General features: G+C 36.2%; 1 protein-coding gene across 11 annotated transcripts in view; it reads left to right on the plus strand.

Moving 5' to 3' along the window:
• Positions 1-27,826, plus strand: part of MEF2A (myocyte enhancer factor 2A) — a 178,506-nt gene that overhangs the window by 112,507 nt on the left and 38,173 nt on the right. For 8 of the 11 annotated variants that reach the window (XM_079907386.1, XM_079907383.1, XM_079907390.1 and 5 more), the window contains 3 exons: positions 20,498-20,635; positions 22,767-22,986; positions 23,727-23,786. In XM_079907386.1, coding sequence (XP_079763512.1) covers positions 20,498-20,635; positions 22,767-22,986; positions 23,727-23,786 — 418 coding nt within the window. Of the gene's footprint in view, positions 1-20,300; positions 20,433-20,497; positions 20,636-22,766; positions 22,987-23,726; positions 23,787-27,826 lie in introns of all 11 variants that reach the window. The other 3 variants (XM_079907389.1, XM_079907391.1, XM_079907385.1) reach the window with 2 other exon arrangements.

The raw sequence follows: 27,826 nt of genomic DNA on the forward strand, positions 1-27,826 counted from the left end.
TAATGTTTCAAGGTTCATTCATATTGTGGCATGCATTAGTACTTCATTCCATGGTTAAATAATATTTCATTGTATAGATATACCACATTTTGCTTATCCATTCATCAGTTAGGAACATTGGGTTGTTTCACTTCTTGAGTGTTGTGAAAATGTTACTGTGAAACTTGTGTACAAGTTTTTGTATGGACATATTTTCATTTCTCTTGGGTATCTCACCATGAGTGGAATTTGCTGGTAGCTCTTTGTTTCTTTTGGGGGAAGTTGACGGTGGAACTCTGGAAAATGTAGAATTCTTTTCAACATTTAACTTTAAAAAAACAAAAAAAAATCAAAAAACAACTTTACGGGTGTCATTAAAAAATACTTGGCTCATCTTTTCCTAAAAATGTTGACTTTTTAAATTTCAGTAACATTGGGCCAGGTTATCTGGACCAATTCTTCAACTGAAGACAACTAAAAATGCTTGATGAGTTGTACAAAAACTTTGTTTTAGCATCAAAGAACTGTTAAGGAATATGCCAGGCCAAACTCTAAGAAAATGTTAGAACCTAAAAGGTAAAGAAGTGTTTAAAGCTCTGGCTACCCTGAATCATTTGCCCATTCGGATAGAACAGTTAAAAAACTAAGCTTCAGGTTTCGGTGGATTCAGAGGCAAGAGGACACTTATTACTTCTAGGTTTCTGAGTCTAATTGATTGCTTCTAATTGATTGCTTGGACATCAAGCTGGGACCTCAGGAAGAGGGAAGCTCACTGCCTTTTCCCTACTTGCAAAGGACTGCCAGGAGAATTCTTTTGTGCTGACCAGATAGGGCAAAGAGGAGAAAAAGAAAAGAAAGAAGGAGAACCTATCTCTGAGAGGTTGTAAAATAAGTTACCAGCATTGTGCAGAATCACAAACCAAAGGAATATAACACAAGAAGTCTGAGAAAAGTAGTACCCCAGTTACCTCGATGAAGCAAATATATATCCTTTTTGAATAAACGCACCTTATTGTAGGTATCAAAAATCTTCAAGTAACCTTTCAAGGCCATTGAGCATCTGTCATACAGAGATGACCAAACATAAAAGAAAACAAGGCACAATAAGCAAGATGCAGCAAGAAATAGCAGAAACTGATACCTAAGTATTTCAGATACTGCTATTATTATACATAGATTATAAGCAATTTCACTTACTATGTTTTAATTTTTTAAAAGCTTGCAAATGTCTGTATGAAACAAGAAATTATAAAACAAGTGATATAGCAGACTTGAAAAGAATGAAATACTTCTGGAAATGAAAAAAATATAATGGCCAAAATTAGAATCTTAGTAGACATTGCAAGTATATTTGACATAGCTGAACAGGAAATTTGTGAACTGAAAGAAGAAATTATCTATAATGCAACACAAAGAGATGAAAAGGTGGAAAATACCAAGAGGTTGAGAGAAAAGGAGGATTGTTTAGAAATTCTAGCCTAAATTTAACTGGCATTCCTGGAGGAAAGAGAATGGGGCAGAGGCAATATTTGAAAAGATAATGACAGAATTTTCCAGGATTATTGAGAGTCTATAGTTCTCAGATTTAAGAAGCCCAACAAATCCCAGGCAGAGTTAAAAACCCTTTTAATCTCTACATAGACATATTACAATGAAACTGCAGAAAACAAATGATAGAGAAAAATTTAAACACATTATCTTCAAAGGAGTGCTGACTGATTCTAAACAACAGCAAATGAAACCTGTAGTCAGTGAAATGATATCCTAAATGTGCTGGGGAAAAAGGAGTTGGAATCCAAGTTAGAATTCTATATCCATAAAAAATATCTTCAAAAATGAGGGCAAAACACCAGTGTATCAGCTTTGCAACTAAACCACCTCAGAGTTTTGAAGAAAGGGTCAAAACCAAGTCAAGCCAGACTGCGGTGGTAAGAAAGCAGTCTTCATGCGAAGATCATATGACCTCTACAAGCTTCACGTGGACAGTGACCCATGTTTGTTTTTGTTCTTTTTTAACCTCTTTATTGGAATATAATTGTTTTACAATGCTGTGTTAGTTTTTGCTCTATAACAAAATGAATCAGCTATATGTATGCATATATCCCCATATCCCCTCCCTCTTGTGCCTCCCGCCTAATCTCCCTATCCCACCCCTCTAGGTGGTCACAAAGCACGGAGCTGACATCCCTGTGCCATGCAGCTGCTTCCCATAGCTATCTGTTTTACATTTGGTAGTGTATATATGTCAGTGCTACTCTCTCACTTCATCCCAGCTTACCCTTACCCCTCCACGTGTCCTCAGGTCCATTCACTACGTCTGCATCTTTATTCCTCCCCTGCCCCTAGATTCATCAGAACCATTTTTTTTTAGATTCCATATTTATGTGTTAGCATATGGTATTTGTTTTTCTCTTTCTGACTTCACTCTGTATAAGAGACGCTGGGTCCATTCATTTCACTACAAATAACTCAATTTCGTTTCATTTTATGGCTGAGTAATATTCCATTGTATAGATGTGCCACATCTTCTTTATGCATTCATTTGTCATTGGACACTTAGCTTGGTTCCATGTCCTGGCTGTTGTAAATAGTGCTACAGTGAACATTGTGGTACATGTCTCTTTTTGAATTATGGTTTTCTCAGGGTATATGCTCAGTAGTGGTATTGCTGGTTCATATAGTAGTTCTATTTTTAGTTTTCTAAGGAACCTCCATATTGTTGTCCATAGTGGCTGTATCAACTTACATTCACACCATCAGTGGGAGAGGGTTCCCTTTTCTCCACACCCTCTCCAGGCTTTATTGTTCATAGATTTTTTGATGATGGCCATTCTGACTGGTGTGAGGTGACACCTCACTGTGGTTTTTGATTTTCATTTCTCTAATGATTAGTGATGTTGACCATCCTTTTCATGTGTTTGGCAATCTGTATATCTTCTTTGGAGAAATGTCTATTTAGGTCTTCTGCCCATTTTTGGATTGGGTTGGGGTTTTTTTGATATTGAGCTGCATGAGCTGCTTGTATATTTTGGAGATTAATCCTTTGTCAGTTGCTTCATTTGCAATATTTGCTCCCATTCTGAGGTTGTCATTTCTTCTTTATGGTTTCCTTTGCTGTACAAAAGCTTTTAAGTTTCATTAGGTCCCATTTGTTTGTTTTTATTTCCATTTCTCTAGGAGGTGGGTCAAAAAGGATCTTGCTGTGATTTATGTCATAGAGTGTTCTGCCTATGTTTTCCTCTAAGAGTTTTATAGTGTCTGGCCTTACATTAGGTCTTTAATCCATTTTGAGTTTGTTTTTGTTTATGGTATTAGGAAGTGTTCTAATTTCATTCTTTTACATGTAGCTATCCAGTTTTCCCAGCACCACTTATTGAAGAGGCTGTCTTTTCTCCATTGCATATTCTTGCCTCCTTTATCAAAGATAAGATGACCATATGTGCGTGGGTTTATCTCTGGGCTTTCTATCCTGTTCCATTGATCTATATTTCTGTTTTTGTGCCAGTACCATATTGTCTTGATTACTGTAGCTTTGTAGTATAGTCTGAAGTCCGGGAGCCTGATTCCTCCAGCTCCATTTTTCTTTCTGAAGATTGCTTTGGCTATTCAGGGTCTTTTGTGTTTCCATACATATTGTGAAATTTTTTGTTCTAGTTCTGTGAAAAATGCCATTGGTGGTTTGATAGGGATTGCACTGATCTCTAGATTGCTTTGAGTAGTATAGTCATTTTCACACTGTTGATTCTTCCAATCCAAGTCATGGTATCTCTCTCCATCTGTTTGTATCATCATTAATATCTTTCATCGGTGTCTTATAGTTTTCTGCATACAGGACTTTTGTCTCCTTAGGTAGGTTTATTCCGAGGTATTTTATTCTTTTTTGTTGCAGTGGTAAATGGGAGTGTTTCCTTAGTTTCTCTTTCAGATTTTTCATCATTCATGTATAGGAATGCAAGAGATTTCTGTGCATTAATTTTGTATCCTGCTACTTTACCAAATTCACTGATTAGCTCTAGTAGTTTTCTGGTAGCGTCTTTAGGATTCTCTATGTATAGTATCGTGTCATCTGCAAACAGTGACAGTTCTACTTCTTTTCTGAGTTGGATTCCTTTTATTTCTTTTTCTTCTCTGATTGCTGTGGCAAAAACTTCCAAAACTATGTTGAATAATAGCGGTGAGAGTGGGCAACCTTGTCTTCTTCCTGATCTTAGAAGAAATGGTTTCAGTTTTTCACCATTGAGAACAATGTTTTCTGTGGGTTTGTCATATATGGCCTTTATTATGTTGAGGTAGGTTCCTTCTTTGCCTACTTTCTGGAGAGTTTTTTTCATAAATGGATGTTGAATTTTGTGGAAAGCTTTTCCTGCATCTGTTGAGATTATCATGTGGTTTTTTCCTTCAGTTTGTTAATGTGGTGTATCACACTGATTTGCGTATATCGAAGAATTCTTGCATTCCTGGGATAAACCCAACTTGATCCTGGTGTATGGTCCTTTTAATGTGCTGTTGGATTCTGTTTGCTAGTATTTTGTTGCAGATTATTGCATCTATGTTCATCAGTGATATTGGCCTGTAGTTTTCTTATTTTGTGACATCTTTGTTTTTGGTATCAGGGTGATGGTGCCTCGTAGAATGAGTTCGGGAGCATTCCTCCCTCTGTCCTATATTGGAAGAGTTTGAGAAGGATAGGTGTTAGCTCTTCTCTAAATGTTTGATAGAATTCACGTGTGAAGCCATCTGGTCCTGGCCTTTTCTTTGTTGGAAGATTTTTAATCACTGTTTCAATTTTAGTGCTTGTGATCGGTCTGTTCATATTTTCTATTTCTTCCTGTTTCAGTCTTGGAAGGTTGTGCTTTTCTAAGAATTTGTCCATTTCTTCCAGGTTCTCCATTTTATTGGTGTATAGTTGCTTGTAGTAATCTCTCATGATCCTTTGTATTTCTACAGTGTCAGTTGTTAGTTCTCCATTTTCATTTCTATTTCTATTTATTTGAGTCTTCTCCCTTTTTTTCTTGATGAGTCTGGCTAATGGTTTATCAATTTTGTTTATCTTCCCAAATAACCAGCTTTTAGTTTTATTGATCTTTGCTATCGTTTCCTTCATTTCTTTTTCATTTATTTCTGAACTGATCTTTAGGATTTCTTTCCTTCTCTAACTTTGGGGGGTTTTTTGTTCTTCTTTCTCTAATTGCTTTAGGTGTAAGGTTAGGTTGTTTATTTGAGATTTTTCTTGTTTCTTGAGGTAGCATTGTATTGCTGTAAGCTTCCCTCTTAGAACCGCTTTCGCTGCATCCCATAGGTTCATCTTGTTTTCATCGTCATTTGTTTGTAGGTATTTTTTGATTTCCTCTTTGATTTCTTAAGTGATCTCTTCGTTATTTAGTAGCATATTGTTTAGCCTCCATGTGTTTTTATTTTTTACATTTTTTTCCTGTAATTGATATCTAGTCTCATAGCGTTGTGGTCGGAAAAGATGATACGATTTCTATTTTCTTAAATTTACCGAGGCTTGATTTGTGACCCACGATATGATCTATGCTGGAGAATGTTCCATGAGCACTTGTGAAGAAATTGTATTCTGTTGTTTTTGGATGGAATGTCCTGTAAATATCAGTTAAGTCCATCCTGTCTAATGTGTTATTTAAAGCTTGTGTTTCCTTATTTATTCTCTGTTTGGTTGATCTGTCCATTGGTGAAAGTCGGGTGTTAAAGTCCCCTAGTATTATTGTTTTAGTGTCGATTTTCCCTTTTATGGCTGTTAGCACTTGCCTTCTGTATTGAGGTGCTCCTATGTTGGGTGCATAAATATTTACAATTGTTATATCTTCTTCTTGGATTGATCCCTTGATCATTATGTAGTGTCCTTTGTCTCTTGTAATAGTCTTTATTTTAAAGTCTGTTTTGTCTGATATGAGAATTGCTACTCCAGCTTTCTTTTGATTTCCATTTGCATGGAATTTCTTTTTCCATCCCCTCACTTTCAGTCTCTGTGTGTCCCTAGGTCTGAAGTGGGTCTCTTGTAGACAGCATTTATATGGTCTTGTTTTTGTATCCATTCAGCCAGTCTGTGTCTTTTGGTTGGAGCATTTAGTCCATTTACATTTAAGGTAATTATCGATATATATGTTCCTATTACCATTTTCTTAATTGTTTTGGGTTTGTTATTGTAGGGCTTTTCCTTCTATTGCGTTTCCTGCCTGGAGAAATTCCTTTAACATTTGTTGTAAAGGTGGTTTGGTGGTGCTGAATTCTCTTAACTTTTTGCTTGTCTGTAAAGGTTTTAATTTCTCCTTCGAATCTGAAAGAGATGCTTGCTAGGTAGAGTAATCTTGGTTTTAGGTTTTTCCCTTTCATCACTTTAAGTATATCATGCCATTGCCTTCTGGCTGCAGAGTTTCTGCTAAAGATCAGCTGTTTACCTTATGGAAATTCCCTTGTATGTTATTTGTTGCTTTTCCCTTGCTGGTTTTAATATATTTTCTTTGTATTTAATTTTTGATAGTTTGATTAATATACGTCTTGGCGTGTTTGTCCTTAGATTTATTCTGATGGGATTCTCTGCCCTTCCTGGACTTGATTTACTATTTCCTTTCCCATGTTAGGGAAGTGTTCAACTATAATCTCTTCAAGTATTTTCTCAGACCCTTTCTTTTTCTCTTGTTCTTCCGGGATTCCTATAATTCGAATGTTGGTGCATTTAATGTGGTCCCAGAGGTCTCAGACTGTCCTCAATTCTTTTCATTCTTTTTTCTTTATTCTGCTGTGCAGCAGTTACTTCCATTATTTTATCTTCCAGGTCACTTATCTGTTCTTCTGCCTCAGATATTCTGCTGTTGATTCCTTCTAGAGAATTTTTTAATTTCATTTTTTGTGGTGTTCATCATTGTTTGTGTGCTCTTTAGTTCTTCTAGGTCCTTGTTAAATGTTTCTTGTATTTCCTTCATTCTTTTGCCAAGATATTGGATCATCTTTACTGTCATCATTCTGAATTCTTTTTCACATAGACTCCCTGTTTGCTCTTCATTTGTTTGGTCTGGTGGGTTTTTCCTTGCTCCTTCATGTGCAGCATATTTCTCTGTCTTCTCTCTTTGTTTAACTTACTGTGTTTGGGATCTGCAGGTTCGTAGTTCCCATTGTTTTTGGTGTCTGCCTCTAGTGGTGAGGTTGGTTCAGTGGCTTGTGAAGGCTTCCTGGTGGAGGGGACTGGTGTCTGTGTTCTGGTGGGTGGGGCTGGATCTTGTCTTTCTGGTGGGCAGGGCTGCATCCGGTGGTGTGTTTCAGGGTGTCTGTGAACTCAGTATGATTTTAGGCAGCTTCTCTGCTAATGGGTAGGGTTGTGTTCTTGTTGTGCTAGTTGTTTGGCATGGGGCGCCCAGTACTGGATCTTGCTTGCCATTGGGTGGAGTTGGGTCTTAGTGTTGAGACGGAGATCTCTGGGAGAGCTCTCAGCGATTGATATTATGTGGGGCTGGGAGGTGTCTGGTGGTCCAGTGTCCTGGATTTGGCTCTCCCACCTTAGAGGTTCAGGGCTGACACTCAGCCAGAGCACTAGGACCCTGTTAGCTACATGGCTCAGAAGAAAAGGAAGAAGAAAAAGGAAGAAGAAAGTAAAATTTTTTAAAAATATAGAAAAAATAATAAAATTTTGAAAAATAAATTTTAAAACATTAAAAAAAGAGAGCAACTAAACCAATAAACAAATCCACCAATGATAACAAGCGCTAAAAACTAAACTACGATAAACATAAAAATCAGAAACAAATCAGCCGCAGACTGCAAACCTCAAGTCTACAGTTGCTCCCAAGTCCACCGCCTCAAATTTGGGAACATTCGTTGTTTATTCAGGTATTCCACAGATGTAGGCTTAATCAAGTTGATTGTGGGGATTTAATTCGCTGCTCCTGAGGCTGCTCGGAGAAATTTCCCTTTCTCTTCTTTGTTTGCACAGCTACTGGGGTTCAGCTTTGGTTTTGGCCCTGTGTCTGCATGTAGGTTGCCCTCAGGCATCTGTTCCCCGCCCAGACAGGAGGGGTTCAAACAGCGGCTGATTAGGCTTCTCTTGCTCTTTCAGGCAGGGGAGAGGGAGGGGTACAGTAGTTGTAATTGGAATGCGGGGCAATCCTACAGCAGTAGAAGCCGATGTGCCATTGCAACAGCCTGAGGCGTGCCATGTATTCTCCGAGGGAAGTTGTCCCTGGATCTCGGGACCCTGGCAGTGGCGGGCTGTGCAGGCTCTCAGGGGGTGGGGGTGGCAGTGGCAGCAGCGTTAGCGTTCCATGCCCGTCTCTGTGGTCCAAGCTGATCGCCGCAGCTCGCGTCAGTCTCTGGAGCTCACTTACGTGGTGCTCTGCCTTTTCTGGGCACATGGGGAAGGAATCTTCTCTCCTCGCACATCCTGAAACAATGGTCTCTTGCCTCTTCAGCAGGTCCAGACATTTTCCCTGACTCCCTCCTGGCTAGTTGTGGCTCAGTAGCCCCCTTCAGGCAGTCTTCACACAGCCAACCCCAGTCCACTCCCTGGGGTCTGACCTCTGAAGCCCGAGCCTCAGCTCCCAGCCCCCACCCGCCCCAGCAGGTGAGCAGACACGCATCTCAGGCTGGTGAGTGCTGGTCGGCACAGATCCTTTGTGCGGGAATCTCTCCACTTTGCCCTCTGTACCCCTGTTGCTGTGCTCTCCTCCGTGGCTCCTAAGCTTCCCCCCTGCCCACCCCCTGTCTTCACCAGTGAAGGGGCTTCCTAGTGTGTGGAAACATTTCCTCCTTCACAGCTCCCTCCCAGAGGTGCAGGTCTTGTCCCTATTCTTTTGTCTCTGCTTTTTCTTTTTTCTTTTGCCCTTCCCAGGTACGTGGGGAATTTTTTTGCCCTTTGGGAAGTCTGAGGTCTTCTGCCAGCATTCTGGCAGTAGGTGTTCTGTAGGAGTTGTTCCACATGTAGATGTATTTTTAATATATTTGTGGGGAGGAAGGTATCTCCACATCTTACTGCTCTCCCATCCTGAAGGTCCCGTGTCTGTTGATTCTCATGACTGTTTTATCAGTGAATATCAGAACCTAGTAGAGTGCTGTCAGTAATATTTGTTGGATTAAAGGGGAAAAAAAGGATAAAGGTAAATGAAATCATTTTTACAGTTTAAGTACACACACACACACACACACACACACAGAGAGAGAGAGAGAGATAGTGAAGAACCAAGAGCCAGGGCTTTGAAGATATACTTTCCTGATTTCACAGTACTCCAAGAGCCAACTTTGTCAAAGTGTTCATTTATATGTGGAGTTCTGCAACAGAGTTACATTATCCCTGTGGGTAAAATGAGACTGTTGGGCTGCCTAGTATCTAGCTCCCGGAAGACAAGGGCCCCAAAACTGTTTGTTTTGGGTGGTGTTGGGGAGAAGTATCATTACCATTTGCTGACACCTTTGCCATCAAACTTGGGTATATACTGGGTAAGACCTTAAAATTCAAAGAAACCATAGCTTGAACATCACACATTTCTAACTGAGATAGATATGGATAAGGTCATAGAAGAACTGGGGAAGGAGTCTGAAAGCAGTGCCTACAACCACATGCACAAGAAGTGTGCTCTCTTTCCAGTAGTTTAAGTGGTTCCTGATCGCAGTCCTCTATCCAGTCTCCCTTTTGTTTGTTGACTGATTAATGCAGTCTGAACTAACACAGTGTAGTGGAAAGACCACTAGACTGGACATCAGAAGACTTTTATTCTAGTCCCAGTACTGCCACTTAATAGCTGTGTGATGTGGTGGGGTTGGGGGGTGAGAACTTGGATCTCTCCTAAATTTAATCTTCTCCTCTATAAAGGTAGGAGGTGAACTAGATGATCACAAAGGTAACATTTAGTTTTCTATTCAACAGCTATTTTAATATAATTTTTTGAGCACATATAATCTCAAGATTCCATTGTGCCTCAAAATTTAGACTCAGTGGACAAATTTCGAGAAAAATATAGTTTAACAAAATGGAATCAGGAAAGATATAGAAAATCTGAGTAGTCTTATTGTCAAGTTTACCACAGAGAAACTCCAAATCCAGATGGCTTTGTTAAGAAGTACTAGCAGAATTTTAAAGAAGAAATAACGCCAATATTTCACAAACTCTTCCGGAGAATAGAAAAAGAGGGAGCTCTCTTTATATGAAGCTAGTCTAATCTTGATAGCAAAACAACAAGGAGAGTTCTAAAAAGAAGAATCAGAAGTCAGTCTCACTGAATGTAAGTGCAAAACTCCTAAACATAATATTAGTTGACTTTTTTTTGAGTTCACAAATTTTTTTTATCAGAGACATTTTTATTTTCACATTAAGTCATTTTCTCCGTTGCTTGGGCACACATCTAGACTATCAGCCTGCCTTGCATTGGAGTGGTCTTGTGACTGAGTTGGCCAATGGAATGTTAATAGAAGTGTTTCATGCTACTTCCAGGCCTGATCTGTAAAATACCTTCCACGTGATCATCATACTCTCTCTTCTCTGTTTGTCAGCCAGCTGCAGAGAATCCAGATGGGAACTCTTGAGATCTCATGTGGAACCAAAAGAAAAATGACTGGGCTCTGAATAGTTTCACCTAAGGCTCTCTGAGATAAGAAACATCCTCATTAGCCTTTGTGTGAATAAGAAACTTTCATTGTGTTAGGCCACAGAGACATGTGTTTGTTAAAGCATCTAACATCACTTATGCTAACTAATACAGAAATTAAATCCAGCAATATATAAAAGTCATACACATTATGACTCAGTTGGATTTATCCCAGAAATGCAGGGTTGACTTAACAGAGTATCCTAATATCATGGACTGGAAGTCTCAATATTGTATATGTCAGTGCTACATGAATAATCCATATAGAGTCAAGTAATGCCTGTGAAAATTCCAAGGAATTAATTTTTTTAATAATTCAAAAACTAATTCTGAAATATATAGGGAAATTCAAGGGGAAAAGACACTCTGAAGAACAGTAAGATGAGAAGCTTTGCATTACAATATATTGCGACTAATTTTATAGCTACAGTAATGAAGATACTGTGGCATTGGCATGAATGCCAAACATATCAATGAAGTAATAGCTCAGAAACCATGCACATATATAGATAATTGTGGTATCACAAATCAAACGGGGAAAACACAAACTCTTGAAGCAGTGTTGCTGGGACAGTTGGTTACAGATACATGGGAAAACTGTGAAAGTGAACCTACATCATATCTTACACAAAATCTACCGCCAGGAAGATTATACACCTAAATGTGAAAGGCAAAATTATAACACTTTTAGAATATAATATAGGAGAATATCTTCATGATTTTGAGGTAGGGAAGGATTTCTTATACGAGACATAAACATTACTACCGTAAAGGATAACTGTAAAGGGACAAAAGTATAAATTTGGTTTTATTAAGGTTAAGAACCTGTTTTCATCCAAAGACAAGTGTTAAACATGCCACACAATAGGGAAGGATTTTTACAATACATAAAATTAACAAAGAATTTATGTTGATTACAAATAAAAGAATGACTCTAAAGTAATAAGAAAAAGACAACTCAATAGAAAAATTGGCGAAGTACTAGAACACTTGGCACTTCACAAAAGAGAAAATCTGAATGGCCAGTAGTTACGAAATGTGCTTCATTTGCTTGGTAATCAAGGGAATGCAAGTTAAATCCTCATTGCAGGTAGAAATATACATTGATACAACTACTTTAAAAAAGAGTTTTGCATTTTCTAGTTACAAACTTACGATTCTGCTCCTAAGAATGTACCCTAGAGAAATGTGTGCAGATACGCAGTAGACTATGCAGAAATGTGCATTTTGACATTTTCATGATAGCCAAAATATTGAAGCAACTCCAATGTCTATCTGTAATAGAATGGATAAAGTTTTTTTCCCATATAATACAACATTTAATAAAAATGTATAAACTGTAACTATATGCCACCCTATGGATGTAATAAACATAAAGTATAATGAAGGAGGCCAGACAAAATAATACATTGCATATATTACATTCACATGATATTTAAAAAGCAAAGCTAAATTATAGTTTTAGGGATATGTATATGGTAAACCTATAGAGAAAGTACAGATAGTTGACATCACAGATTTAAGATGGTATTACCTATAGAGGAGAGAGGGGAGGGTTATGTGATTGAGGGAGATATATAGGGTCTGGTTTATTTTTTGATCTGATTAGAATTACTATTGTTCACTTTATAATTGTTGAATTTTATATAAATTTTGATGCACCTTTCTTTATGTATGTCCAGTTTTAAAAATTAAATGTTTTTGTGTGTTTTTAAAGTGTCTAGGAAGAATAAGAAGTATCTTTCAAAATTGAAAATTTATTAAAAATGGGGAAAAGGAGAACTTTTCATTAAAAAAAGTTCTAAAGTCCAGTTTAAGTTCCTTGGAACTCAAGACATATTATTCCTTTATTTTACAAGCACTCATTTATTCCTTATAAGCTAGAGCTGACAGATTATCCATTCAGCCGGTGTTTATGGAGCTGCTTAGCTGCTTCACAGAAATGAGATAGGTGGGTGGTGATATTGTAGATTGGTTCAGTTGATGAGGTCATCGTGCATTTTAAAACTATGCGTATATACCTTTTGAGTACTTTTAATTCCCTAGTTTCATTTCTAAGTGCTATGATTATTATTGGTATGGAATGGAATTTGACAATTGTCATTATAAAATTGAGCATATGTTAAAGTATATTTCAGTTCTTGATTGATGTTAAAAATGCAGTCTGACAGGGGCCCTGGTAAACACTCAGGCAGTATAGACTCCTGAATCCAAAATTCAGTATCATATCTCAAGATTCCAGAAAATGCCAGTCCTCTGGGATTTTTATCAGTTCTTATTTCAGATTCCATGTGATGTAAATATTTATTTAAACATATTTACAATGAAAAATATCCTGAATACTAGATTTCTTCACTCTGTAAACAAACACCAGAGTATAGTGTATGTATATGTATTAGTGCATATATATTTATTGATATATATATATATATATATACACACACACGTGTGTGTGTATATATAATTTCCATGGAGAATAAATGTGTCTGAAATTTTAAATGTTATTTTTTGCTGATGACAGAATATAAGCTGAAAGAAATCTATTTAAAATTAGCTGCCTCTGCCTAATTTATAATCCATATTGAAATATGTTTGTTTTTTAAGTTTATTGTGTAAAAAAAAAACCTGGCTATACTTAGAAAAAAAGTCTAAACAGCATTGTTCTTGCCTTCTCAAGTTTCTTTTCCCTATCTCCTTTCTACTTTTCCCTTACTCTTTCTATCTCCAGTTTCACCAACAGATTTAGTAATGTAGACTAGAAAATGAGAGGCAAATGTTCAGGGCCTGCCAAGCAGTGTTTTTAAATATACCCAGAATTCCAGAATTCTAAAAGTGTTTCCTTGAACTTGAAAGATAAGGTTGCTAAAACTTTATAAGTAGAACAGTAGAACACATGACTTTAAAGATCGTTGTTTGAGTCAGTTTTCTCCAGGTTAGGGATCTTTTCTGGATGCTAGGTTGTGGAGGCATTAGCCAAACTTGTTTGGGGACTTAGATGATTTAGACAGATAAGGAGACTTAACTCATGACTCAAAGAATTGTGACAGTTTTTTTTTTTAATCAAGGTTCTTTGATTATAAGGAATAGAAATTCAGTTAAAGTAGCTCAAACCAAAGGGGGACTTATTGAAAGAATATAGGCAGATTGCACCCAAGGCAGGAAGCAATACCTGCCTCCTTAAGGCTGGAAATCAGGAACTCCATCTCAAGATCTACATGGTCCCTCATCTCTGCCACCATGGCTAGTTTGCAAGAGACTCTCCTGAAGGCACAACTGATGGTCTTCATGTAAAAATTGATGTTCTGGGTTCTTACCTAATTACCCATTTTTGTAACCAGAACATAATTCCCAAATTTAAAAAAGCTTCAATTATGATACTGTCTTACTGATACTTTCAGTAGGAGAGGAGATTTGGTGAGCTGTGGACACTTATCTCAGTGCTAACATAATTTTTTTTTTTTTTAAACTGGGTTGATCCTCTATAGATGTCATGGAGTTTCCCTTAATTAAGAAAAGTCAAGCTTTTGGTTTTTAGATTTCCAGCTTTATACTTCAGCCTTCTGTGTTCAAAATAAGATCCAGAATCAGAATCTTTGGCTCTTAGTTGATTATAGCTAACTGTACATTCAAAATAAGAAGTCTTCTTGCACTACCAATTCTAATCTTTCCTATCCAAAAACCCACTGGAGAATATCCCAGCAGCTTTCAGAGTATAGGCTATTGTAAGTTAAACTTATATATGAAATTATACATATGAAATGGTATTTTTGTAGTTCAGAAGCAGTCAACTATCAAGGATTTCTGTGGATCAACCTAGTTCAAACTAATGTTTCTGGATTGCCTTATTATTTAAGTATATTATAACAAATCCATAATTTTATGTTTTAGAAGACACCTGAAATAACATCAGAGACCATCCTGATCTCTCCTTTGCTATGTTTTTTTTTATTGTGCAAGTATTAATAAATACTTATTTCATGTGTGTGTAGCACCTTGTTTGTCTAGACTCGGAAAATGTAAAGCAATCTAGACTTTGGTCTTTGATTTGAAAGTTCATAAATTAGTTCAAGAATACAGAAAATATATGGAAGATAAGTAAATACAATGTTGCCTGTATTACACGAATGCTCTATAGAGTAAGTGCTCTTAAAATTTCAGCCTAGGAAGCAGCAGGGGAAGAAAATTTCATGGAAAGATGGAGTTCAAACTAGGCCATAGTGAGCTATAAAATAGTCATACAAATAAGAGAGAAGACAGGGTTTCAAACAAGTGGGGTGACATCAGTGAAGGGATTTTTGTGCCTGTTAGGACAATAATTTTGACCACTTTGTCTGGGTCAGGTTTCAGGAAGCATAAAAATGGGGAAGGAAAAAAAAAAGTAAGAGACTGTTAGGTGACTTGCAGTTAGGCTAAGGAACTTTGATTTTGTACTCTACATCTGTTATTTCAGGAGGGATGTAAGATGTATAAAACTACTAGGGTTCAGGGAGAAAATAATGGAAATTATATTTCATCCTAAGATATGGCATGTTAATATTTGAAAAGATTGACATTCATGCATATAATTTTTTCATTGTATGCATATATTGGGGGCTGTGCGTGAAATATTTTTACAGATGGGGTGGATAATCTAGAAAGTTTAGAGGCTACTGCTTTTAGATCACAGAGAGCCATCAAAGATCTAAAACAAAGGTGACAAGTACAAAGGATTGAGGAGAACTGAATCTGTAACAATTTAAGGGACAAATGAGAAGAGAGAGAAAAGAGAAGGAGGATATATAGTCAGTGGAAATGGAAATAATAATCTACAAAATCTGGAATTCCATGTTAATGTGGGGAGAGAACAAAGAGTGAACAGCAAGATTGCTTGCTGTGTTGACTAGAATAGCTAAGTCCAAAAAGGGGATCTATTTAATAAAAGATAATGAGTTCCATCTTGGTTAAACTGAAATAGAGATATTAGCCAAATTTCCGAATGAAAATGTACAGTAGTCAGTTGGGACTGTAGGTCTTCAAAGTTTCAGATTAGATTTGGAAGAAGGTATAAAATCATTACTCTCATTCAACTATAAAGTGAACATGTGTCAAATATTTTAATTAATTAATGAGTGAACCAGTAAGATGTCACAGCCAGTTCAAAGAAGAACTCAGAATACCACACATCAGTAAAGAATGCTGAAATGAATTTTTTTGGGTTGGCCAAAAAGTTCTTTCCGGTTTTTCTGTAAGATGTTATGGAAAAAGCCGAACAAACTTTTTGGCCAACCCAATACAGGGGGAAGCAAAAATTGGTCAGTATCCACAATGTGATAATCAGTGACATTCCACAGAAAACAATTTCTGTGAACAGGAATTATTTGCAGTTACTGTGAGTTTTCTGATACTTTTAAACTGATATCCATCTCTACAGAATTGTAAAATAACCTAGTCAAAGAATAAAGATGGATGTAACCTAAATGGAAGTTCTAGCCAGGATACCCACTAAATTTCAGTTTTTTAATGTTTTTCCTTAAGTTGGTATAGAAATCTTAAATTTAAGAGCCTTTCTACCTATGAGGTCTTTAATCAGTAGGTAGAAGTCTTTAAGTTACTTTTCATTTGGGTAAAACTGATTTAATTAATACCAAAACCAAAAAGAAAACATCCTCTTACTTGTAAGTTTAATTTGGGCGTATCCAGCTCAGAAAGTTTAGATGTCATGTAGGGATCCCTTCTCCCTGGAAATGCTTACAGGCAAAACATTACCTACTCTTCCCCAACAGCTTGAATTTTACTTTGGAACTCGTTAGCTTCAGATGGAGAGGAACCCTGTTTCAAGAGATTGTGGGGTTTGCAGTTTTAGATGGTTACACTCTTAATACTGTGATATGAATAATATTTCATTTATGAATTGTCACAAAAATTAAGGATTATTGTCCTTCTTGAAGAGAATTGAAAGGTCATAATCCTTCTCTGATCATATTTCCTTAATTTTTGATACCATAATAAATTAGTACAGATTATTAATCAGACAATTAAATATTTTCAAAAATTTTAAATAACAAACAGCACATTGCTTTTTTCTTTAAAAACCGATATACAATCCAATACTAAGTTCTAACAAGAGCAGACTTTCCCCCTGAGTTTGGATCTGCTATGAATCACGAGTCAAGGGTGGTTTCACTCTTAAAACTGTTAAACAATTTTTTTTCAGAAAAGGTAAAATCATGATTCTTAGGCAGCTATAAAATGAACATGAGTCAATACTTTTAACTCATTAATTACTCAGGGAACAAGAATAAAATGTTGCAACTGGTTAAAGGTAAATCCAAAGATTAGAGAAATGCATAAGCCCATCAAGAAGACAAAATGAATTTTCTTCATAGGTGCAAAATTGACATCTTCCACAGTGAGGAAAGAGGTCAGTTGAAACCTCCTTCAGACAGAATCTATTTGCGTGTCTATAGACCCTAATTATTTGCATTACTATCAGCTTTCTACAAATAAACTTCTATCTACAGAGTTGTAAAATAGCTTGAAGACAGGCACAAACCACAAAGAATCAGATAACCTGGGAGGATGTGTCCTAACAGATGCATTGTTTTAGATTAAAGACACTTAGCAATTATTTTTTGATCCATTTAAAATTTTTTCACAATTTGTCTCTATGTAACTAATGTTGAAGGTAAATGTTAGCTAAGGGCATTCATTATTTAAAACCTACGTAAAATTTCCCAAAATCACAAAAAGAAAGGCTATTAAAATCCTAACAGAGTTTAACTTTGTTGTGACAAGTAGAAATGATTGTCTTTTTAAACATGTTTAACTGACCCTCCAAAAATAAAATTTCTGTTTTCTATAGAAATGGACTAATGAAAATTGTAGGTATACTAATTTTATGATTTCATGTAAGCTTGCTAGTTAGAATCTTTAAACATGTTTGGAACACTGATTTGAAGGACACAGAACAGGTTGTATCAAGTCAGCTTAAACTGATTAATAATTTAATTGTTCATCACCACTGGTCCCTTTAGCAATTCATAATCTGTGTTTCAGAATACAGTTATTTAAGAAAAGCAACTGGGATACATCAACTTAAATGGTATACGCCCCTGAAATATGAAATTATTTTGGCACTATGGAGTTTCCCCCTTAAGTTTGCCATAATGGCACTGAAAAACTGTCAATCACATGTACAAGAATAAAGTACTTTTAAAGTCCTGTTTACTTAAGAGTGGAACATTATAATCATCAGTAATAGCTATAGGGAGTGCACAGTGCTAATACTCTTGAATATTTTCCCACTTAAAAGCAGATTCCTCCTTAGTGGTGACCTTTCAGACTGTTTTCTTCATTGAGCAAGTGTTTTTATTGTGGCTAACTTGAAGCACGTAAGAAAACTGAAGCTAGCCTGTTTCTTATATGCCTCGCCTGGCCTTGTTAATAGATACAGCATTCCACTTGTTAGTACCAGTGACACAGGAGAAACTTTTACTATTATGCTATGTGGTAAGATAAAGAAGACAGAAAAAGTCTTTTTATGGTAGTTGGGTCCTCAAAACAACTCTTCATATTCTTGTGATAAGAAGACACAAGTTGGATATCCAACAGAGGTACATTAGCTTGTTATCTGCAGAGCTGATACAGCCTCTTAAATTCTCTCACAATGACAGGAACCCCCTCTAAAGTGAAGACTTGCAGAGCTGGAGATACCAGAGCACTATTCTTCCTCTTGGGTACAAGTAGAGTTAACCCTACTGTTGTAGGATAAAACTTTTGTGTAATTACTAAACAAAGGCCATATTCTTTTTCTTCTGTAATTTAAAAATGTTCAGAGACCATACTTGGTGATTGCTATTAGTGGAAGAGCAAGGCTGTGAATTACTTAGTCTTAAGATATATGAATATGAGGGGAAAATATCCAGAGATTTCAGGCTAGAATAAATCAGCTTCATGATAAAATCTGTGTGTAGGCGACTACTATATTTGTTCTGTTTCTAGAGCTGTGTTGGTTATAAGAGTTCACTGTGTTCCAGTATTCTGAGTGTTAACATCTTCATTGCTGATAGCAAGTTGCAGAGCTTTGGCAAGCAGAACTTGCTACTACGAATGGGGGAGGATACGTGTCCACCTTTTAGTTCTAAACAACAGGACCTTTTATGGCTAAGTACACATAAAAGTTCATGTGATTACTTAGACCCATAGAACTTAGAGCCATGGGGCTGATATTGGGGAAATAGGTGTAGTGTTTGCTGTATGCTCATGTTTAGTGATTGTGTTGTGGTGGGAGTTTCAGGCATTGTGTATGGGATTCCTAGTGCATGCCAAGCAATTTGAGAAGCTAACACAGCTATAACACTGATTTCTTATGATCCTTTAAGCATGCAAAAAAAAAAAAATCGAGTGAAGTGAAATTTTAAAATACACTTAAGAGAAATTAAGAAAAAATTCTCAAATCTTAATGTATTGTGTGTTTATGTTCTTTCAAGAAAAAAAAAGAGTAAAATAGCGTTCATAATTATTGTAAATCATGTTTTAAAGGATACCAAGATCTTTTATTATGAATTAATTTAAAATATACCTTAAATCTAATATAAATAATCATTTACAAATGCACTCATCTAGTACTAATCTATTGTTCAAATATTTCTTAACCTAAATAGGTAGGCTTACTTGGAGAATTTTAACTTCCTAAAACTCCTCTGTGGTTGGCTGGAAAATCAGCAAGTCTCAAAGCTATCTAAGTTGTTGAACCCCAAAATTCTACTTTAAAATAAGACCCATCAGGATTTTTAAAAACTTAGTCTGTAAGTGAATTAATATTCTATAGATTATCAAGCCCTTGGTTTTAAGTGTATTCTTATAAATACTAAACAAGTCATTTTGTGATGATTTTAATTAAAAAAATTAAAACTCAGAAAACCAACCAATTTGTACCCCAAAGTAAGAAGAAAGGAAAAGAGTCAATATGGTCCAGGGGATACTTTGATAACACTCAAGAAAATTCTCCAGAAAGTCAATTCAGTGGACTAAATCAATCCACGAAGGCACTCTGTAGAAAGAGCTAGCAAAGTGTGGAAAAGATCATGCTGAATTAGTTTTTTTTACAAAATTTAAAGATATGTGAAGTCACTAACGATACGTACATTCTACGTAGGAAAGGGTCATTACTGTCATATGTAAATAAGTATTCGAGTTTTTATACTTCAGAGTTATGTAGTAAAATCACAGTATTTAAGAACAAATTAGGAATGAAATTATTGGGATATTGAGCCTATTCTTTCTGTTGAATGGGATAAACTCTCAGGCAGAAAGGAATGTCAGTAGATGAAGTTGCTGAAATGTTCATTTTATAAAGGTAACTTTATATATATATATCATCTTGATATATTTGTATTTCGGGGTCTCACACTCATTGATCCTATCAGATATGTTGATCAGGCTGTAATCAGATTTGGATTTTAACTGTCAGAGCAGTGAGTAATTTAGTATTCTCTAGGAAGTTAGGAAAGGAAGAATCCAAATATATAAATATTTCTTTTCTCTTAATGTATAATGGGAACATAATTTTGCTTATATCTAAGGTTTACTTTATTTGAAGACTTAGAGTGCATTGTGATCATTTAAACCCATTTCAGTGGCTCTTGTATTACCCAGTTCATTCAGTCTGTGCTCTCATAATAGATTTTACAGAAAAAACTCATGGCAAGTTAGTATCATTTGTGTGTGAATTTTCCAATTGTATTTCAGACTTTAAGAAAGAAAGGCCTTAATGGTTGTGAGAGCCCTGATGCTGACGATTACTTTGAGCACAGTCCACTCTCGGAGGACAGATTCAGCAAACTAAATGAAGATAGTGATTTTATTTTCAAACGAGGCCCTGTAAGTACTTTTATTTTACCTCTACTTTTTATTTGTTGATCCTTTTTGTTAACTTCATTATTTAGGCTCTGAACAAGAAGGAACACAGAGGGTGCGACAGCCCAGACCCTGATACTTCCTATGTGCTAACTCCACATACAGAAGAAAAATATAAAAAAATTAATGAGGAATTTGATAATATGATGCGGAATCATAAAATCGCAGTGAGTACTAAAGTATGGTTTGTGATCTTATCTTGTGCATGAAGAGATAGACAACACATCTTGTTTATTTTCGTAGTGGGTGATGACAGCAGTAAGTAGAAGGGGGAAAAGTATTTTATTAATTTCTTTTGGTTTTATAGAACTTCAAAATAAAATTGCATAAATCTTACAATGGTACATCTTCGATCTTGAGTGTCTTAAACATAGAAGTGAAGAGAAAACATCCTAATACAAGCTCTGCTACTTACTGTCCCCATGTCTTTGGATAGGGCATCCTGGATTCCAATTTCATCATCTGTAAAGTGAGTGAGTTGGCTCACATAGTTTTTTAAGGTCCCTTCCAGGTTTAAATTTCCATGATTTTAAATACAGGGTGCATATGAGACTTCCCTCTCCCTCTGATAACTTTTAAAATATTACATGTACTTAAGTAGATCTTGAGACTATAAAATGTAAAATGGCTGGATTTATTATAAAATGTGGCGTTTCAAAATTATCTTTAATTATTTTATACAGTTGCTGTAATAGTAGCTTACTATTTGGCTCTTTGTTAATGTCCCCAAACTATTTGGTGACAGTACCTCCAAATTCCTATTCTTTTCTTAACACTAGGTATTGAGGAAGACAGCCTTGGCTCGATTTTAATTTAAGGAAGCAGTGTTCTTAAACTGGTTACAAAACAAATAGTTGGTTTAAAGTTTTTCCATGCTCACACATTTAACCGTAGTGAAACAGTACTTCTTTGAGTTCATACTCTTTTGATAGTTCTTCAGAGAGTTCTCATTGAAGCACCACTGGCAAGAGCTGCTTAAGACAGTTATTCTGGATACATATCCAGAATACTACATATGTGTTGTAGGCTTTGTGGAACAAATTGGTTCCAATGCTGATATTTCTTTCATTACCAGAGTTAATTCTTTTAAAACTGTGCCCTAAAGTATGCATCATGGATTATTTCTTCAAAGTAGTCCTATGCTATAAGAAGAAGCCCATGGAAAACAGATTTAAGGAGGTATTTTTTGTGCTAATACCATTCTTAAGAAACAAAACAACTGAAAAAAAAATCCCTTTTGAACTCATACGGATGTTGGTGACCTTGCAGTTAATGTTAAGCTGCAAAAGCATTGTTTAAGTAAAATTGCTTTACCTTTGAAAACATTTTATCATGTATCCATTGTTTTATACTTTTTAATGAGTTATTTTCTACCTGAAATAAACTATTGAATAAAGTACATAATTATTTACATTCTTTCAACTTTGAATTAGCAGTGTTACCTTACTTTGCAAATCACTGTTTTAAAATGTAGGGAGAGGAAAGTTTTCTATTTTCTCTCACTTTAAATTATAAAGAGGATTGTTATTTATCATGGTTGACAAGTATAAGTGGTCTATGGAGGAAATGCAAGAGGAAAATAGAAAATATTATTTTTAAGGAACTATGGAATATTTTGGAGGGAAATAAGATAACAATATTTGTAATTTAATCTTTATACAGTTTAAAGATAACTTGCCAGTAGTTAATTTTGTTTAGTTTTTTTTTACATTTTTATTATACTCATTGCATTGTGTTATATATATAAAACGTGATTTTTTTTTTTTTTTTTAGTTTTGTCCATTAAGAATGTTAGTGAATTAAATCAGACCAGGGCAAACTTGATGTATGAAGTTTATAATATATGTACATACTTTTCCCCTTTTGTTATATTTGGAATCTCCCAATAGAAATGTAATGTTACTAAACTGATTTGCATTTAAGTGCTAATTTATGCTTTCTTGGTAACAATGATGTATTTTATAATGTGTAAATGACAACACAACTCTAATATCAGGTTCTGACCTTTCATTTTCATCTCTGAATATTTGAAATACATAATATATACATTATACTAGTATATATGTATTAATATATAAAAAATGGAAATTGAAAATGTTCATGTTAAACATTCTCATGTCCAAATATAATTGTAAAGAAAATAGCTTAAACTTGCAAATTGATTTAGTAAGAACCTATCCCCATCCTCTGCTTTTAGTAACTAGTGTTACCTTATCAAATTAAAGTTCGTAAGTTATCAAATTTAATATAGATGAAAATGAAACTAACAGTTTTCTCTTCCTTTTTCTTTATTTACAGCCCGGTTTGCCACCTCAAAACTTCTCAATGTCTGTCACAGTCCCTGTGACCAGCCCTAGTGCTTTGTCCTACACTAACCCAGCGAGTTCACTTGTGTCCCCATCTTTGGCAGCCAGCTCAACATTAGCAGATTCAAACATGCTCTCTCCACCTCAAGCCACATTACATAGAAATGTATCCCCTGGAGCCCCTCAGAGACCACCAAGTACTGGCAGTGCAGGTATGTCCTGATATTTATTCTTCCGATTCTTCAAAAGAAAGAAAAATCTAATTGCTAACATAAACAGTTTCTTATTCTGCTACTCTTAATTTTATTGCTTTGATGAGCAAAGAGTCACTACTACATAATTGCCTCCGTTTTAAAGTATTATTTTGAAAATCTGTGGCTCTAGCCTTGTACTAGGCTTTGTGGAACAAATAAAGCTTTCCTTATCCTGGGAAAGCTTTCCTTATCATGGGAAAGCCATACTAGACAGGCAGAAAATTTATTTAGGATATCATGGGCAAAGATTTAAAATTGAGGGTGAGCCATTCGTGTTAAAAATGTGGAGAGATGACTCACCTGATTGGAGTTAGAGCATTTTCTCCATCTCCCCCTGTCTGATTTGTTCATTAATTCAGCAGAAATTTTCGGTGCATTTACTGCATCACTGTGTGTAATGCAGTGTCTCCTCTCCCATTATTCCTAGATTTTATAGCATTCCATTAGCACTCCCCCCATTCTTATCAATATGCACCATTTGGTATTGATACACAAGAAGGCAGACATGTCCAGAGCTTGATAGGCGAGTGACTGTATATTTGACGTCATATTACACGTTAACGCCAAATTCAAACTGGGCTAGTTTTTATTTTTGTGTTTTTTAGGAATGGAGTGAGAGTTACCTCTGTTCAATTCCTCTTTACTCAGATAAGGAGAGCCAATTCACATTCCCTCTCTCCTCTCTCTAATGTTGTTAGGTGGGATGTTGAGCACTTCAGACCTCACAGTGCCAAATGGAGCTGGAAGCAGCCCAGTGGGTGAGTGAATTCCTACTGTTTTACTTTGTAAGCATCTGTCCTATCTGAGATAAAAGGAATATTTTACCTCAAACAAGGCCTTCTGCCAAATGAAGAGGAAAATATGGGGATATATGACTAGAGTAGACATGTCCCTTTGCGCTTTGTTTAATTAGTGCTTTCACTGATACTTAACATTTTTTCATATCCCTGTGTTATTCCTCATACCTTGGCCTTACGTTCAGTTACTCATTCATTCAAATATTTATTGAGTGCCTCCTTCATAGCAGACATTGTTCTTTTCTAAAGACTAAATTGCCTTAATACAATTTTTACATCAAGACAGTTTCTTATGGAGAAGCTTTCTGTGTCATCTATCCTTACCAGAGTTAGACTGTTAGCAGACTGCTGTATCTTACAATTGTGTGAAATGTTTTCAGAGAAATTGCAATAGGAAGAAATGGTGAGCCTACTTCTAGAGACACAAAGAGAATTGAGAAGTTTGTCTCTGAAGGATCTGTTTTGGTAGTCACATGTAGAACATTCACATTATGTTGTGGTTGCTGCCAGATTGGCTCTTTTGCTTTGAGACCCCTGCCAAGATGACTAGCAGTTTAAACATGTCATAAATGTGTCTGTCTGCCTAGCCCTGAAGTGCTGGTAAAGATAGATTGTGATCTTAACATTACAAAAACATGGCATGTATGTCAAAGAGTCACAAGAATAACTGTGTCCCTTTGGATTATCATCACATTTAGTCGTCTTGGTCTCTTTATCTGTGATAATCACAGTTATCATCATTTTTATCTGAAAACAAGGGCAGTAATTCCCTCCCTGCTTCTAGATATTGTGTGTTCAAAGACACATCTGAAAACAGATCACTTATAGGAAAAATTCCCTATTACATATATTCAACCCATTTATTCCAAAAATGTGAGGAGCTTCTGCCTTAAGAAAATTTTGGAGATGATTGAATAATTTAAAATGATGAGAAAGAAATAAATGGACATTATTGAGTGAGACAAGTTACAAAACATGTAGTGACCTAAAGTAGGAATAAATACCTAATTGTATCTGGCATTGTATTAATTGCTGTTTTAATGGAATTAAACAGATAAGACCTGTTGTGGGATATTTTATTAACAGATAATTAAATGTGGAAAAATTCATTAAGGTCTTACCAGTTATACATTAGGACTGCTATCCTTGTATGTGTATTTCCTAATATTTATAGTTTATTTCTTTTCAGCTCTATTTTAGTTGTTTACGTGCCCGTATACTCTTTTTATATTGCATTTTCCCATATGCTTTTTTTTAAATATTTTTTTTTTGGCTGCATTGGGTCTTTGTTGCTGCATGTGGGCTTTCTCTAGTTGCAGCGAGTGGGGGCTACTCTTCGTTGTGGTGCGCAGGCTTCTTATTGCGGTGGCTTCTCTTGTTGTGGAGCATGGGCTCTAGGGGTGCGGGCTTCAGTAGTTGCAGCACACAGGCTCAGTAGTTGCAGCACGCGGGCCCTAGAGTGCATGGGCTTCAGTAGTTGTGGCGTGTTGGCTCAGTTGTTGTGGCGTGTGGCTCTAGGGCACGTGGGCTTCAGTAGCTGTGGCGCGTGGGCTCTAGAGCGCAGGCTCAGTAGTTGTGGTGCGCGGGCTTAGTTGCTCTGCAGCCTGTGGGATCTTCCCGGACCAAGGATCGAACCTGTGTCCCCTGCATTGGCAGGCAGATTCTTAACCACTGCGCCACCAGGAAAGTCCCTTCCCATATGCTTTTATTCTTCCAGCACTATGCATCTTGCTCTCCCTTCTACTTTGCAACCTGGTTATGGCTGGAATCAATAATTTCTGTTTTATTTAATGTTAATTTTGACTAGCTCTTGGTGTTATTTCCAAAGTTATTTTTATTTAATGGGGTTTAACTATTTGAAGATTTCTAATGTGTTTTCCCTTTGCCTTTATTTTTTTTCTCATACCTCTGGCTTGATAAACATGGCTCTTCCTCCTATCAAACAAGTGTTTCAGTTCTCTTTTTGTTCTTTTTTGGGTTTTGTACTCTCCACACTTCCCTAAAGCTTTTATACTATTCTTTCTTATCTGCCGTGCAACTATAAATCTAGACTTTGTCTTTGTTCAATTTTCTGTGTTCCCTTTGGTAATTTCAGACTCAGACTTTGTCATCCTAATTTGACCTTCTACATATAATCTAATCCTGTTGCTTTTATTTCTTTTTTTTAAATTTATCTTTCTTCTTTTGTAAGCTTCCTTCCCCCCTTTCTAGGCCATCAGGTTTGGAGGGTCACATTAGTCACACTCCTCAGATCATGGCACATATTCAATGGTTTGCACAAAGCATTTCTCAGAATGTTATTCACTTTTCCCTTTATACCTCTATTCCACTCCCATTCTCTTCCTCTCCCCACACCCTCCATTCCCCAGTCATAGGCAACTATTTTAATATGTTTAGTGCTAATAGTGTTAATAATCACATTAATGATGATGATTAGTGAACATGAATTTTTATAAAAATTTAAGATTCAAGTAAGTATTAAAATATTTAAGTGCTTAGTGAGTTACTTAAAAGTCTATTTCTATTACTACATCCACACAGAGATAAATCTATTTCTTTTTTTTTAACATCTTTATTGGAGTATAATTGCTTTACAATGGTGTGTTAGTTTCTGCTTTATAACAAAGTGAATCAGTTACACATATACATATGTTCCTATATCTCTTCCCTCTTGCGTCTCCCTCCCTATCCCACCCCTCTAGGTGGTCACAAACCACCTAGCTGATCTCCCTGTGCTATGCGGCTGCTTTCCACTAGCTATCTATTTTACGTTTGGTAGTGTATATATGTCCATGCCACTCTCTCACTTTGTCACAGCTTACCCTTCCCCCTCCCCATATCCTCAAGTCCATTCTCTGGTAGGTCTGTGCCTTTATTCCCGTCTTACCCCTAGGTTCTTCATGACCTTTTTTTTTTTTCCTTAGATTCCATATATATGTGTTAGCATACGGTATTTGTTTTTCTCTTTCTGACTTACTTCACTCTGTATGACAGACTCTAGGTCCATCCACCTCACTACAAATAACTCAATTTCGTTTCTTTTTATGGCTGAGTAATATTCCATTGTATATATGTGCCACATCTTCTTTATCCATTCATCTGTTGATGGACACTTAGATTGCTTCCATGTCCTGGCTATTGTAAATAGAGCTGCAATGAACATTTTGGTACATGACTCTTTGAATTATGGTTTTCTCAGGGTATATGCCCAGTAGTGGGATTGCTGGGTCGTATGGTAGTTCTATGATAAATCTATTTCTTATAACAATCTTATAACACAGTATAACCTCAGACTTATATCAAGATCGAATGTCTTGATTCTTCACTGATTCATACTCTTATATACCTGTTTAACCTGTGCTAGATGTAATTCTGCTTGGTTGGATTATATCCTAGGTGACATTTTTGTTATAACTGCTTTTTAACATGTGCCACCTCAGAATTCAGATTCAACTAACTAGACATCGTGTATCACTTAATTCAGGTACCAAATGGAAGTAATTATTTTTGTGCAGTACTTATAGCATACATGGGTTTAAAGTGTTTCTTGCCTCCCCGCCCCAAAATAAATGGCCTGTCATAGGTATTTTAGAAGTGTTTTTTGTTTTTTTTTTAAATTAATTAATTTATTTTTATTTTTGGCTGCGTTGGGGCTTCATTGCGGCGCGTGGGCTTTCTCCTGTTGCGGCGAGTGGGGGCCACTCTTCGATGCGGTGCGCAGGCCTCTCATGGCAGTGGCCTCTCCTGTTGCAGAGCACGGGCTCCAGGCGTGCCGGCCTCAGTAGTTGTGGCACACGCCCTAGTTGCTCCGTGGCATATGGGATCCTCCCGGACCAGCGTTATTTTTTTGTGAAGAAGAGTCAAATAATGTATTTTAGCCCATTTTCAACAATGGTGCCATTTTGGTTTAGTAGTTTGGAAAAATAGTTTAAACTCAATTTTATGCCTAAAGTCTTTATGAATGAAAAGATTAAACATTTTTAAATTCCCAGAGAAATTTA

Source organism: Stenella coeruleoalba (genome assembly GCF_951394435.1).
Source record: "Stenella coeruleoalba genome assembly, chromosome: 2".
NCBI classification, from domain to species: domain Eukaryota; kingdom Metazoa; phylum Chordata; class Mammalia; order Artiodactyla; family Delphinidae; genus Stenella; species Stenella coeruleoalba.